This window comes from Glycine max, chromosome 13, assembly GCF_000004515.6.
Source record: "Glycine max cultivar Williams 82 chromosome 13, Glycine_max_v4.0, whole genome shotgun sequence".
In the NCBI taxonomy this organism is placed as follows: Eukaryota; Viridiplantae; Streptophyta; class Magnoliopsida; order Fabales; family Fabaceae; genus Glycine; species Glycine max.
Genome location: NC_038249.2, coordinates 39,059,599 through 39,074,641, shown reverse-complemented (window position 1 = coordinate 39,074,641; position 15,043 = coordinate 39,059,599). Strand labels below are relative to the sequence as shown.

At 31.5% G+C, this 15,043-nt stretch overlaps 1 protein-coding gene across 1 annotated transcript; it reads left to right on the top strand.

The window, feature by feature from the left end:
* Positions 1 to 12,380: 12,380 nt before the first annotated feature.
* LOC100784959 (probable polyol transporter 4) lies at positions 12,381 to 14,791 on the top strand. Its single transcript, XM_003543293.5, has 2 exons — positions 12,381 to 12,757; positions 13,043 to 14,791. Exons 1-2 carry the CDS (start codon positions 12,472 to 12,474, stop codon positions 14,425 to 14,427), a joined length of 1,671 nt encoding a protein of 556 aa, XP_003543341.2. The 5' UTR covers positions 12,381 to 12,471; the 3' UTR covers positions 14,428 to 14,791.
* The last annotated feature ends 252 nt before the right edge of the window (positions 14,792 to 15,043 follow it).

Genomic DNA, 15,043 nt, shown 5'->3' with positions numbered 1-15,043 from the left:
ATCAGAGACCTAGGTCCCCTACTCTAATATTCAAAGCAGATAATGTTGACTAACATCAATCTACTACTAATGTTACCAATCCACCGTCTGTGGGGAAACACTAGGAATTTCTAGTTCCCATACGTTTGACCACGCAATAATTTTTGAAGAAGCATAAATTTATTTTATTTGATATCGGCCTAGCTAGCTATTGTTATCCCGAGAGCATATTTCGTTTTGTTACCCCTTTGGCGAGAAATAGGTTCGAAAAGTAAGAAATAAATAGGAAATGAAAAGGTAATGGGAGATAAATAAAAAAAACCATCAAAACATGGAAATCAATTCACATAAGATTATTGTTGTAGTTAATTTAACATAAATATAAGGTTTAAATTATGAATATGCAATTATGTTAAATATTTTAAAAAATGTTGTTAATTGTTAATAATAATAATATATGATTTAAACAGAGTTATTTCTAATAAAAAGGATGTCTATGGTTTAACCCAAAAAGAAATCAATATAAAAAATAAATAGATCAATTTTTTTTTTATCTTCAAACCTTAATCTCGCATGTAACAGAACTTTTAAAGTATTATTTAAATTTTACTATTTTTAAACTTTAAGAATTATTTTAAATTCCAAATCCATTATACACTCCCACATATTTAAATAGAAAATTAGAATTCGAGAACTCTAGGAAGAAGATATCAAATTTGCTTAATTTTCAAAATAAAAAACCTTAATTTATGAAGAAAAAAACTTGAGTACATCAAGTTTATTTGTAGTATAAATTAAAAGATAGAATAAAAGTATAATTAAACTCAAATCAATTTTCAAGAGAAAGATAACGGGCATGACTTGTCTCTTGAAAATATACTTTTATTTAAAGTTCAATCGCTTTCTTCTTCTTCTTTCTCTATCCATCCTTTTTTTTTTCTCTCTCTCTCTCAGGTTTGAGACAACTTGTGTATCACCAAAATAAGACTAGCTCGTACTCATCTCTTCTCATAAAAGCAATTAAGAATTTTCTTAATAATTTTTTTGGCCGAATATAATAATACAAATGATTAACTTCAAATCTGGAAATATCAAACTCGCTCATCATTGAGCATGCGCTCATAAACAACTAATCTTATGTATGTATTTTCTTTTGGTTTGTTATAGCTGTTGGTGGGCATATTCTTCAACAACAAGAACTAGATATTATATCTGCAATATTTTAAAAGAAATCATTCTGCGTACAAAAGTATTAACAAATCAAAGGAAAAAAAAAATAAAGAAACATTCTTAAAAGACATCAACGTTGGGTAAAAATTAATTTAAGAAACTTAGCATTTAGTAGTAAATATGGACAAAACTTAAATACAGTTTTTAAATGTTGTGTTATTCTGCAAACAGAATTGAATCTAGTAATTGGCCTAATCCATTGATCAATATTGCAAACTTTGTTCAATGGATTACCAAAGAAAAACTCCAATTATAATTAGAGAACACCACAAACAACACCTAAGAATTTGTATTTAGGTTTTATCCTTCAAATAGTTCAATTAAACATCTTAACGAATTCAATCAATATCCTGCATTTAATTAGTTGGTCTTGAAAAATGCCAACTAAATTGATAACTGATAATGTGTTTATATATATATATATATATAAAGTGATTATATGTTGTTTTAAATATTAATAATTTTAACTCAAATCAATCTGTATATTTTTAACAAAATTTATAATTTAAGAAACATTAAGTTATATCATTTTATCTACGTATACAAATTATAATAGACAAACAAATTTTCTCACATTTCATTACTAAATAAACCTAAAATTTGAAAAAAAATACAATTATGTGTATATATGTATAATAAGGAAGAGAGATCCACATTTAATATTCAAGTCTGTTTTGAACAAGATTGTCTTTTAAAAGATGATACATGTGGAGAATAAAAAAAACAAAATTCATTCCCAATAATATTTTCTTAACTATGTTTTACGGCATAACCTTACACAAAGGACGTGAATATGCATGATCTCATAAAGATGGGCAACTTTTTACCACACTTGTGATAACATTTTTTAGAAATCTTTAGACATATTAAACAGTTTTGGTAAAATTACTAGCTACAAATAATGTTTTCCAAGAAATATCATTGTTAGGAAGCATATTCTCAAGAATGAAAAAAAAATTACATGCTAAATTTGAGGTTGTAGCAAATAGAAAAGATGAAATCATACATTAATTTGAAAATAAAATCAAAAGTACTTAAAGTACACTCCAAGTGCGTGTGATAAGTAAAACCCAAATTTTAAGGTTAGTGATAATGAGTTATTTTTATGAGTAATACTAACTGAAGATACTGTTTTATCTTAAAATATATTAACAAGATGGAATGAAGATTAATTAGATGTTAAATAAAAGTTTCAGAAAAATCTTCTAGCTATACAAAATAAAATATTTTTCTTCTTGACTATATACCATTTACAGTACTTTTATAATAATTTTATCTTTTTTTATCACATTTTATTTTTACCTTCTCCCGCTAACTTTTCCCTAATTATAAAAGGAAAATTGCCCTTTTGTTTTCTCGACTATGAATCCCACCAAATATGGAATCCAAAATTGTCTCTTCTTTCTTCGTGACAAACGAGAACAAATAAGGACAAAAGTAAACGCAGAGTTTCCACGTTAATTATTGCAACTAATATTTTATTTTCAAAGGATAATTAAGTATGATGAGCAAAGTGGGCCCATTCACCGGCCCATGAGATCATCACATTTCTTACTTGCGACGGCACGATAACGATGAGCTTTCATTATTAACAATGATTTTAATCCAAAATCATGTAGTTAATTTAACAGCATGATAACGATCATATACATGTTCAAGGTAATACTAAACGATAAAAAAAAATATCTAGGAGCAGGATGCCAGTGACGTTGCCAAAGTTAAGTAAGTTCACTGTTGATCCTCATCTAAACCAAACCTAATTAATCTTTTAATGTCCTTGTGATGAAGGGAGCTGCCATAACAATTATTATTTTAAATAAATATATAAATAAACTTTAAAGCAAACATGGATTTTTTTTCCTTCCCAAGTGTCATATTTAATTTGTTTCTACACATGGTACAACCTTTTAATTTGATCCTTATATAAAAATAAATTTTTAATTAAAGTCATATATATAATCATTTTCAATGTGATCTATAGTGCACATTGCTGCTACCACGTCATTTGTTGGAGTTATATAAAAATAAAGTTTAGGAATCAAATTTGGTTATATATATTTTTGTCCTGTGCATGTAGTCATTTTCAATTTGGTTATTATACTTCACATAACCTCTAACCAATTTTAGTGTGTTACAGCATCAACAAATATGGGAACAAAATAAAATAGGTATATTACATATGAAGACTGGTATTTGATACGAAGAGTTCTCATACAAATTGATTTCGAAGCCGTGTGCTTGCATTTTTGTTTAACAGAAGTTAAATAAAGTATTGTAAAAAAAGTAATTAGTTTGAGGGAAACCACTAACTAGATCCTTAAGTATAAGCAAAACTACATCAGACTTCCGAATGGACATATGATGCCACTTGAGATGTTAAATAGCGTACATATATAATTATATAGTATATATATGTTTTTGTGTTATAAATTCGAAATAGGGGCTGCTACTTTAACTTCTTTTATGAATGTATTATTTAGTTTTAGTACCACATTGTTCAATTTAAAAAAAAATGGGTCGTTCATAACATGTTTAGCTACGCCATATCCCCCAGGATTCTAAGGACTACTCATCATTATTCGCAACTTGATCACTTGAGGTGTTACACCATGTTTGCTTCTGCTAAGCCTGTATGGATATAGGAAGTATTTCATGTCTAGAGCAATGTTAGACCATCGAGATTTAAATTGTGAATTATTAATCTACTTTTTGAATCGTGAATCATAATTTATTTCAGATCATAAGATTTTAAGATATTAAAAAATTACGTCAAATATATTATATAGTGTTCTATGTAAGAAATAGACTTTTCGAATATGTATCATACAATTGTGAATCATAGTTATCAGAATGATACAATTTACTATGGTTCACAGGGATAAAACTGGAAGAAGACCAGCTGCCATTGTGTTGTGCGAACGAAATTAAAAGTAACTGGAAAAAATGGATTCAAACGAAGATTTTGAAATATGGATTAGTTAAAATACGTAATCCCATTCCCAAGTTAACTCGTTAAAGGATATAAGGTTAGTTATTTGTACAGTTCCCCTCAGCCAATTATAGCATTATTGCATACATCACTGATAAGGTTAGCTTTGATCCCACAAGAAAGCCAAATTAGCCAACTGTCTAATCAGGTTCAGTTCAAAAGTGAGGTAGTAAAAGCTAAGAAAACCTTTTCAACAAGTTCAGAGGCAAGTGGGTTTCAAAGCTCCTTGATTTTGTTCTCCAAGTTGCCTTGCCAACAAGCATATAGCCAAAATCATAATTGCTTTCCTACTATTTGAACTATATCCATCACCTATTGGTTTCAATCATGCATTAATACCTTATCCACATCATACCCAAACTTCAAGTAATTAGAAGCAATGTCTTGTTTAATTCAAACTAGCAATTACATCTATATCTACCAAGACTGATGAAGCTTACATGGTCTTCTTTGTTACCACAAACCTAGAACCATACAAAACAAAAAGCAGAAAACGATTTCCTTATTCATATAAAAACATTTGAGATTTGATTAAACTAGTGCCACAACCACCACCAAGCGCATAGACTTGTGGATCAACTAGCACTTTGTTGTTCTGGCTTAACTAATGGTATCAAAGTTGGTGCCTAAATATGCCATTTTGTTAAATACTTCGAGAAAAATATATGTGATCTCATAGACTCATACCAAAAAATCAGTGCCACAACCAATAAAAAACAGAGGCATGTATATCTATGAGCCTATGACTTCAGCAGCTTTTTCACAAGACAATTCTTGCAGAAACAATAAGCAATCAGGATAGGCTATAGGTGGCAGCAGCTATGCCTCTAGAAAAACTCAAGTACTGGTATCAGTATGATGCAGCCATGCAGGTATAGAAATTGTAAAATTGTAATTAGGAAACTTGGTCACACTTGTCTATGAATAGTGTATACAACAGAGGATATAGGATCTCTTTTCCCTAAAGAACCGAGAAAATGTCTGGTCATACACTAATAGACGGTTATATTTCTAAAGGGTTGATCATATCACAGTTTAGACAAAGCAACGTGAAATTTTGAAAATGCTCATAATCAGTTGGAGACTTAGTTGCTTTTTGTAGCAAAAGGATCTAACAAAAAGAGTAATAGATGGAAGAAAGAAAATACTATTAAAGAATCCCACACCTCTTAAAATGTGCCCTTATTTTTGGGGTAAAACATGAAACACTCGTTAATTTTAAAAACATTACTCAAAAATCAAAATCCTAGTTGGCTGGGACCGAATCCCAGATTGAGTTATCACCATCCTTTAATCAATCAGATGGCCATACAAATTCCCTTTTGCCAGTTCACTCTATATGAAAGCTTTGTTATTCAATTGGTTTCCGTTATCAAGCAATAAAAAATACTAGTATAGATATATTGCATGCTTCATCATATTATAATGCAATAGTTTAAGAATAGAAGCCTGCACTTAGGTGCTTCAAGCCTACAAGTCATGCTATTGTGAAGGTGCAATCGATACATGACACTTCAAAGAACGCCACAGAACCTGTAATAGATTCTGTCAAAATAACAGACATAATTCACTAACAACAGAAATAGCACTTCTATCACTCATGAAAAGATAAAATGATCTTGTGGCCTTAAACTCCAAGTAGAGGCACTTTGAGACATCTATGCATTGTTACATAGATATGTCTGACCCTTGGAATCAAAATGGGCCTAGAATTATGCACTACCTACAAGTCCAATACCAGTTGCTCAAGCTGAACCTCTTACCATTGTTCAAGCTGAAACTCCAAGTAGAACCACTCCCACTATTGCATCCCACACCTTATATTGCATTCCGGAATGTAAATTTATATTTCAGAATGGACTTTTCAAAATACAATGAGAGATGCAGGATGCAACAATGGGAGTGCAGGAAATAAATGCCTTGACTCAAATACACACATCATCAACACACGCATATATTTTGGTTGTTAGATGAAATGACCAAATGGCTCTTTGACGATTCCAATCTTATACTTGCTTCCTTTCTGCAATCCTTATCTAGTGTTTCGTCATGGATTGTTCAATCTACATATCCTTTGGTTTATATCGCATTTTAGATTGTTCATTCTACATTAAGATGCAAGAGTGGAGTTAGGAAGATTCAAACTATATATAGCATTTTAGGAAATTTTGGTTTATATTCTTTTTCACCAATTTTACTTGTCTTTTGCAAAAGATTAACAGTAAAAATACTCTAGATAAATTTGGCAATTATTTGAATTGCCATAAAAAGCAATAGAATAGACAATAGTCAAGTTTTTTTTTTTACTAAGATTACATGTTTCTACTTCAATAGGGATCGATCAAACACTAGCGCTTCCTTGTTGCTACTTACAAAGTGAAATTGATTCAAACGATAGATAAGTTAATTTAGAAGTGCAGCAAATCACCATCCTGAAAAGGAGAAGCACATATATGAAGTATCTTAACATGTATATTTGGTGACTAAATTTCTCAATGCTTAAAACATCAAACATAAAGTAACATGCAGAAAGGAGTAATGTGATAATTCACCCTTGATAAAGCCAGTTTCTGCTACGTATGCAGACACACCTTACCTGAAGTGTGAACACTCAAGTATGTCTATCCGGCCCACTCTTAAGTAAATACAGAGATTATTTCAACAATTTTGAAAAGCCTCCAAGTTTATCGAAAAATGAAAAGGCTTTTTAAGTGTATTTACATATAATGTTTTTAATTAAAATCATAGCAGTCGTTAAATTGATGAACATATTAATTCACAATTTATTGGTTTAACTGTAATTGAATTGTTAATAATAAACATATTTTTTAATATTAAGCAATATATTAAGTAATAATTTAATATAAAATTACAAGAAATTAAGTTTTGTTCAATTTTAAAGCGTTTAATTGCTAGTTATACAAAAAAGATAAGTTTAATGGCTATTTATGTCAACCAATAAAAATTATTACTGACAATTAAAATATAATATAATAAAGAATTGCAACTAACTAGCCAAGGGTGAGAGTAGCATAGCTATTTGGAATTAAACTGGCCAGTTTTTACCTGATTCATAGGGTATTCTTGACTGATTTTCAAATTACCTATCAAAGAGGGTATGGATCAAACTAGTTAATTGGATCAAGTGGTTCAATCCAATTTTCTCACCTATATATAAACTTACATTTAGTGTTTGTGTCTCAAATAATATTATTTTTTATATAAGATATTTATTAAAAAACTAAAATAAAATGAACTCAAAAAGGCTATAACAATTAGACAATCCAGAAGTCTATACGTAGGTAATTCAATTTTTAGGGCAGCAAAAAAATTTAAATAGCACGATATACACTATCAAACCATTAAAAATTTCCTTGAGGAGTTGTTACGATACCTTTCCGTGAATGCTATCTTATGTGGATTGATTATTAATTAAAAAAATAGATTTCGTTTACCTGATGTTCAATGCATTTGATTTGATTATGCGATTGCGACTAACAATCCAACGGAAATAGTTTAATCTGATCCAAACGAAAATATTTTAAAGAACAATTGCAAGTCTGCCATGTGACGAGCTAAAAGACAAAAGTGTTGAATATTCAGGGAAAACTCGTCTTTTCCTGCTTCGTGAAGTTAAGATAGACACTTAGTAATGGGAACACACGATTATAATTCTTCAATATGAAGATTCTTTCACTATACAAAAGAATAGTAAGGTTATAAGGATGTGTTTACAAAATTGACTGGATAACTCACTCAAGCTTGAAGATAGAGACTTCCCAATCTATTTATCTTCACTCTCAAAGAGGTTTTCTAACTTTCTAACTTTCTCACTCTAAGAAGTGGATTCACTCTTGTCTTGAATGGTTAGGAATGAAGGCTCCTACCCTTATTTATACTACTCCATCTCCACAATGAATGGTGGAGATTACTTGTATCCTAAGGTGGAGATTAATTCTCTAGAATGCTCCACACATTCTAGGAGTCTCTACACTCTTCTACTCCCTTTTATATCCTTCCATACTCTTTCACAAGGTTCCACACATCTCCAGAATATTCCAGAGGTTTCCACATTAAGCTTCTAGAGAGTTCTACACTACTCTAGAATTTTCCAGGACGTTCTAGAAAATTTTACACTTTTCTAGAAAGCTCTAAAATTTTCTAGAACCTCTCCAATTAAGGAGGGATTCCAACAAATCTTCCTCTTCCAACTTAATTGGGGGGTAGTAGCAAACCGACACCTTGGCAACAATCTTCAAACTTCTTTGTTGGTAGTACTTTGGTCATCATGTCTGACCAGTTCTCGCTTGTGTGAACCTTGTCCAGATGTACTTTCTTTTCCTCGAGGACAGCTCAGATCCAATGATACCTTATGTCAATGTGCTTTGTGCGGGAATGAAATGTTGAGTTCTTTGCCAAGTAAATTGCACTTTGATTATCGCACTTCAACACATACCTATATTGATCTATTCCCAGCTCTTGCAACATGTTATTCATCCACAACATCTCCTTATAAGCTTCAGTGGATGCGATGTACTCCGCCTCAGTGGTGGATAATGCAACACACTTTTGTAGCTTTGATTGCCAGGAAATAGCCCCCCCTGCAAAAGTAGTTAGATATCCTGATGTTGATTTCCTTAAATCAATATCACCGGCCAAGTTTGCATTTGTGTATCCTTCTAACACAGGTTTTCCATTTCCAAAGCATAGACATCTTTTGGAAGTTCCATGTAGATATCGGAGGATCCATTTGACAGCAACTCAATGTTCATTCCTTGAGTTGACCAAGAAGCGACTAACAACTCCAACTGCATAGGCGATATCTGGTCTTGTGCATATCATTACATACATGAGACTGCCTACTACAGATGAATATGGAATCTTCTTCATTTCCTTCATTTCTTTCTCACTTGTGGGACTTTGCTTCAAACTCAGCTTGAAGTGTCCAGCAAGTGGTGTGTTAACCGACTTTGATTTGTGCATGTTGAATCTTTCCAACACCTTCTCAACATATCTCTCTTGGGATAACTATAACAGTCTTTTAGTCCTATCACAGGTTATTCTCATCCCATGGATTTGTTTAGCCGGTCCCAAATCTTTCATGGAAAAACTCTTGCTTAGATCTTTCTTCAAAGCAGCTATCTTTATGCGATCTTGTCCAACAATCAACATATCATCCACACAGAGTAGAAGTATGAGAAAGTCACCACTTGCATACCTCTTTATGAAGACACAATGATCGCTTTCCGTCCTTTTGAAATCATGTTCTGCCATGAAAGCGTCAAACTTCTTATACCATTGCCTTAGTGCTTGCTTAAGGCCATATAAACTCTTCATGTGGCGACACACTAAGTTTTCATTGCCCAAAACTTTGAATTCCTCGGGCTGCTCCATGTAGATCTCTTCCTCTAGATCACCATGAAGGAACGTCATCTTGACATCGAGTTGTTCAATCTCCAAATCTTGCACTACTGCTAGACCAAGGATAACTCGGATGGATGACATCTTTACCACGGGAGAGAATATTTCTTCAAAGTCAATGCCTTCTTCTTGACCAAATCCTTTAACGACCAACTAAGCTTTATAGCGAGACTTTGATTTACTACCTTCGATCTTGATTCGATACACCCACTTATTCTTCAACGCTCTTCTCCTTTTTGGTAGCTTCACCAATTCATAGGTGTTATTCTCATGCAAGGATTGCATCTCTTCTCACATGGCTCTTTTCCACTCTTCTTTATGAATATCATTGATTGCTTCTTCATAGCTTTGAGGCTCCCCCTCATTAGTGAGCATCATGTACTCCTATGTGTTATATCGAGTGGATGGCCTTCTTTCCCTAGAGGATCGTCTCGGCTCTGGCGCTGACAGAGAGCTTGATTGAGGATCTTCCTGAGCTGGTTCATCATGAGTCTCCTAATTGTTTTGCTCTAACACAGGCTCATGATCTTAAGCATCACTATTTTTTGTCGTGTCATTATCCTCACGTCAAACTAGAGTAAGTTCAGTGTTCTTGCTGCTTCTCAATCTTGGCTTCTCTGAATTGTTAATGTCTTCGATCTTTTAGTCTTCAAAGAATACAACATCTCTACTACGGACAACCTTCTTATTGATTGGATCCCAAAGCCGATAGCCAAATTCATCTTTGGGTGAGCAAAGGTAGATACATTCCTTCGTCTATGCATCAAGCTTAGCTTGCTCATCTTTGGGGATGTGAATAAATGCCTTACACCCGAACACCTTGAGATGATTGTATGAAGCTTTCTTGTCCGTCCAAACTTCCTCTAGAATAGCCCCTTCCAAAGGAATTGATGGTGTAAGGTTGACAATGTCAACCACGGCCATTATAGCTTCTCCCCAAAATGATTTAGGTAATTTAGCATGAGAAAGCACGCATCGAACTCTTTCTTCAATTGTTCGGTTCATTCTCTCAGTTAGCCCATTCAACTGTGGTGTCTTGGGTGGAGTTTTCTCTAGCCTAATGTCATATTTCTTACAATAGACTTCAAAGGGACCTCTATACTCACCTTCATTGTCAGATCATATGTTCTTGATCATTCTTCCAGTCTCACGCTCCACTAGAGCATGGAATTCTTTGAAGGCGTCAAGCCCTTGATCCTTTGATTTTAACAGGTGCAACCACACCTTCCTTGAATGGTCATCAATGAAGGTGACAAAGTACAATGCACCACCAATGGATCTCTCAAACATTGAACACACATCGATTATAAAAAAAATCTTACAACTTTAGTTTATTTTTTTTATTTACGACTTTAAAGTCGTATATTTTTTTTTAACTTACTACTTTTAAGTCATAAGTTCCTTTTTTTAATCGAAAAAAGAGTAAGACCACCTCTGAGTTAGAAAACATTTATTATGATTTTTTTAACGGAAGTTTTAAACTTTTGTACAACTTCGATTTAAATTTTTTTTATCTACGATTTTAAAGTTGTATATATTTTTTTCTTAACTTACGACTTTGAAGTCATAAGTTCTTTTTTTTTCGACTTTGAAGTTTAATTTTTTATTTATTTATTTTTTAAGTTTTTGTTTTAGGTTTTTTTTATTTATTTGTATTTTCTTTTTTTTTAAAACAATTATAAATAATTTTATTTTTAATTATTAAATAAATATTCTTAATTTTACTTGTTATTAGGTTTATTTAATATTTTGTATACATTTTATATGATTTTATTTAATATTTTTTATATTTTTTAATATGATTTTATTTAATATATTTTGTATATTTAAAATTTAGATAATTTTTTAATAATGTTATTGAATTTGATTTATTTTGTAAATGAAATAAAAAAAACTAACATAATTATATTTAATATATTTTTTTGAATATTTTTTATTTTAAATACATAAATTTTAAAAATATAAAATTTTAAAATAAATATTAAAATATTTTTTTGTTAATATTAACTTATGAAATAATATTATTTATTTTGTATAAAAGAGTTTATTATTAACAACATCTAATAATTCAATAAGAGAAGTAGTTATTAAATTAAAAATAACATAATACATTAATATAAATTGAATAATACAAATTAAAAAAAACATAAAACCTATAAATTATATTAGCCATCTACTTATTTATATGAACAATTATTATGATTATGTTAAAAAAATATATAATTTTTATTTAAATATTTTGAATTTTTAAATTTACTTATTTTAAAATTTTAGTTTTTTATATTATTTCTTTCGTTTACAAAACATATTCAACTCAATAACATTATTAAAAAAGTTATCTAAATTTTAAATATACAAAATATATTAAATAAAATATTCTTCAAAAATTATATAAAATATTTTAAATAAAAAATATTAAATAAAATCATATAAAAATATATATACAAAATATTAAATAAACTAATAAAAATTAAAATTAAAAATATTTATTTTATAATTAAATAAATACAATTATTTATATTTTAAAAAAAATTGAAAGCAAAAGAAAGAAGGTAGAAATAAATAAAAATCCTGAAACAAAAAATTTAGAAAGATAAAAAAATAAAAAATATGTTATAACTTGTAACTCATAAGTGATATTATGACTTATTTTATTTTTTATAATATTTTAAAATCAGTCTTCAAATAAAAAAAAATGGGAAAAACTTACACCCGGTAAAAGTCCCATGTAAGTAAATAAAATATGGTACTAGGATCTGGGGGTGCTTTTTCTTTCATGTCATAAAAAGTGCCCCCACTTGTTGTTGAGTCTTATCCTTGTATTCCGGAAGGACAATGTTCATGCCCATGGAATGGTTTTTGTACACTCTCATAAGACTCAGATCCAAACACAATCTCAGAGGTTACTGAAAGCTACACAGAAACAAAGGGCAAATATGGGGTTCCAACAAGGGAATGCGGAAGTGGGGTTGTCTGGAATCACTTTTGGAACAAAGAACAAGTACAAGAGGATGAACTCCGAGCTTCCAGAAGGTTGCGATGATGTTTTGCATCAAGAAGCAAGGAGGAACAGTACCTGGAAGTATGTCATAGCATGCGCCTTCTATGCTTCTCTCAACAATCTCCTTCTCGGCTATGGTATGCCTTATCAGCCTAGTGTCTGATTTATTTGTGATCCATCTCTGTATTAGTCTAAAGTTCATGAAAGAAGAACTTCCAACATTAAATAAAAAGTGTTTTTAGTTTTTTTTTATACTATCAACTAATCAGAAATCATTAATAGTATCACTTTTAAGATATTTATTATAAATCTTGACAAACTTATTATACATGACGATTTATTATTAAGCGATAGTTTAAATTGATAGTGCATATATTATTTATTCATAAATGTTTACATGATTTACTCTTGTCAACCTGTAGATGTGGGTGTGATGAGTGGAGCAGTTATATTTATCAAAGAGGATCTGAAGATATCTGAGGTGAAGGAAGAGTTTTTGGTTGCTATATTGAGTATTATTTCTCTGCTGGGAAGTCTAGGTGGTGGAAGAACTTCGGATATTATTGGTAGAAAATGGACAATGGCCATAGCTGCAGTGATTTTCCAAATTGGCTCTCTCATAATGACTCTTGCTCCTTCATTTTCAATACTAATGGTTGGAAGACTTTTAGCCGGTGTTGCAATAGGATTTGGAGGCTCGATTGGCCCTATATATATTGCAGAGATATCACCAAACAACACCAGAGGCTTTCTCACTACCTTTCCAGAGATTTTCATTAATATAGGAATTCTTCTTGGTTATGTGTCAAACTATTCATTTTCAGGCTTTTCACCACACATAAACTGGAGGATAATGCTTGCTGTGGGGATTTTGCCCTCAGTCTTCATTGGATTTGCTCTTTTCATCATTCCTGAGTCACCAAGGTGGTTGGTAATGCAGAACCGAATCGAAGAAGCAAGATCAGTGCTTTTGAAAACAAATGAAAGTGATAGGGAAGTGGAGGAGAGGCTAGCTGAAATACAACAGGCTGCTGGTGTGGCCAATTGTGAAAATTATGAGGAGAAACCTGTGTGGTATGAACTTTTGTTTCCTTCGCCTTCGCTTCGTCGAATGATGATCACAGGAATAGGGATTCAGTGTTTTCAACAGATTTCTGGAATTGATGCAACTCTGTATTATAGTCCTGAAATTTTCAAAGCAGCTGGGATTGAGGATAATGCAAAACTCCTAGCTGCTACTGTTGCTGTTGGTGTGACAAAGACCCTCTTTATATTGGTAGCAATCTTTCTTATTGACAAAAAAGGTAGAAGGCCACTGCTATTGGTAAGCACAATTGGGATGACAATTTGTTTGTTTAGCATAGGTGTTAGTCTTTCTTTGTTTCCACAAGGGTCATTTGTGATTGCATTGGCAATTCTATTTGTTTGTGGGAATGTGGCTTTCTTTTCTGTTGGATTAGGCCCTGTGTGTTGGGTTTTGACATCTGAAATCTTCCCTCTAAGGGTGCGTGCTCAAGCATCTTCACTTGGAGCTGTGGGGAATAGGGTGTGTAGTGGCCTTGTGGACATGTCTTTCCTTTCGGTTTCGCGAGCAATTACAGTGGCTGGAGCATTCTTTGTGTTTGCTGCTATCTCTTCTCTTGCCATTGTCTTTGTCTACATGCTAGTTCCTGAGACCAAAGGGAAGTCATTGGAGCAGATAGAGATCATGTTTAAGAATGAACATGAGAGGGAAGGAAGTGAAATGGAGTTAGGAGATGTTGAAGTTGAACAACTTGTGCAGGACAAAACAGTTTTGACAAATTAATTTTATTAGCCCATGTTTAAGATGAACTCTATGATGATTTGAAGAGGTTGTGGAGTTATGCCAGGGATACACAAATTCCACTAGTTGGATATAAGTATTCTGTATGTGTGACATTCTGGGGAGGACTTTGCTTGCACGGAGGACTTTTAATAATTCTCTAAACTGAAGATTTGATCGAGTATTATATGTTGGAGCAGAAAATTTGTTAGGAGTCTCACGTTAGGCTTTTAGTTACCATTAAAAGTCTAAAAGAATGTTTAGGTGAAGCTTTAAAGCAAGTCTCATTATTTTCTTTTTTATTATATACCTTTTTCATTTTCCTAGAGAAAAAAAATCAGAAAATGAATATATTTTTTTCTTCTAAGCCGAGGTGTTCATCAGACAGGTTATTCCTTGAAATTTTGATAGGATCAAATTTATGAACTCAAATTCAATTAAGACTCGACCAATATGCGACAAAATCTGATTAATCCAATTTGTTAGCATAATATATTAATCTTAATATAATTAATCATAGAATTAAAAATATATATAATTATATTTTACAATTTATATTTTAAGATAAATAATATAAATACAGACAATGTTTATTTAGTCAAAAAGGATTATTATTAAT

What these genes read in the sequence shown, in the direction of transcription:
- LOC100784959 (XM_003543293.5), top strand. Translation starts at nt 12,472, where the DNA reads ATGGTTTTTGTACACTCTCATAAGACTCAGATCCAAACACAATCTCAG. An exon ending in CAATCTCCTTCTCGGCTATG is followed by an intron (nt 12,758 to 13,042) that starts GTATGCCTTATC and finishes GTCAACCTGTAG; the next exon opens with ATGTGGGTGTGATGAGTGGA.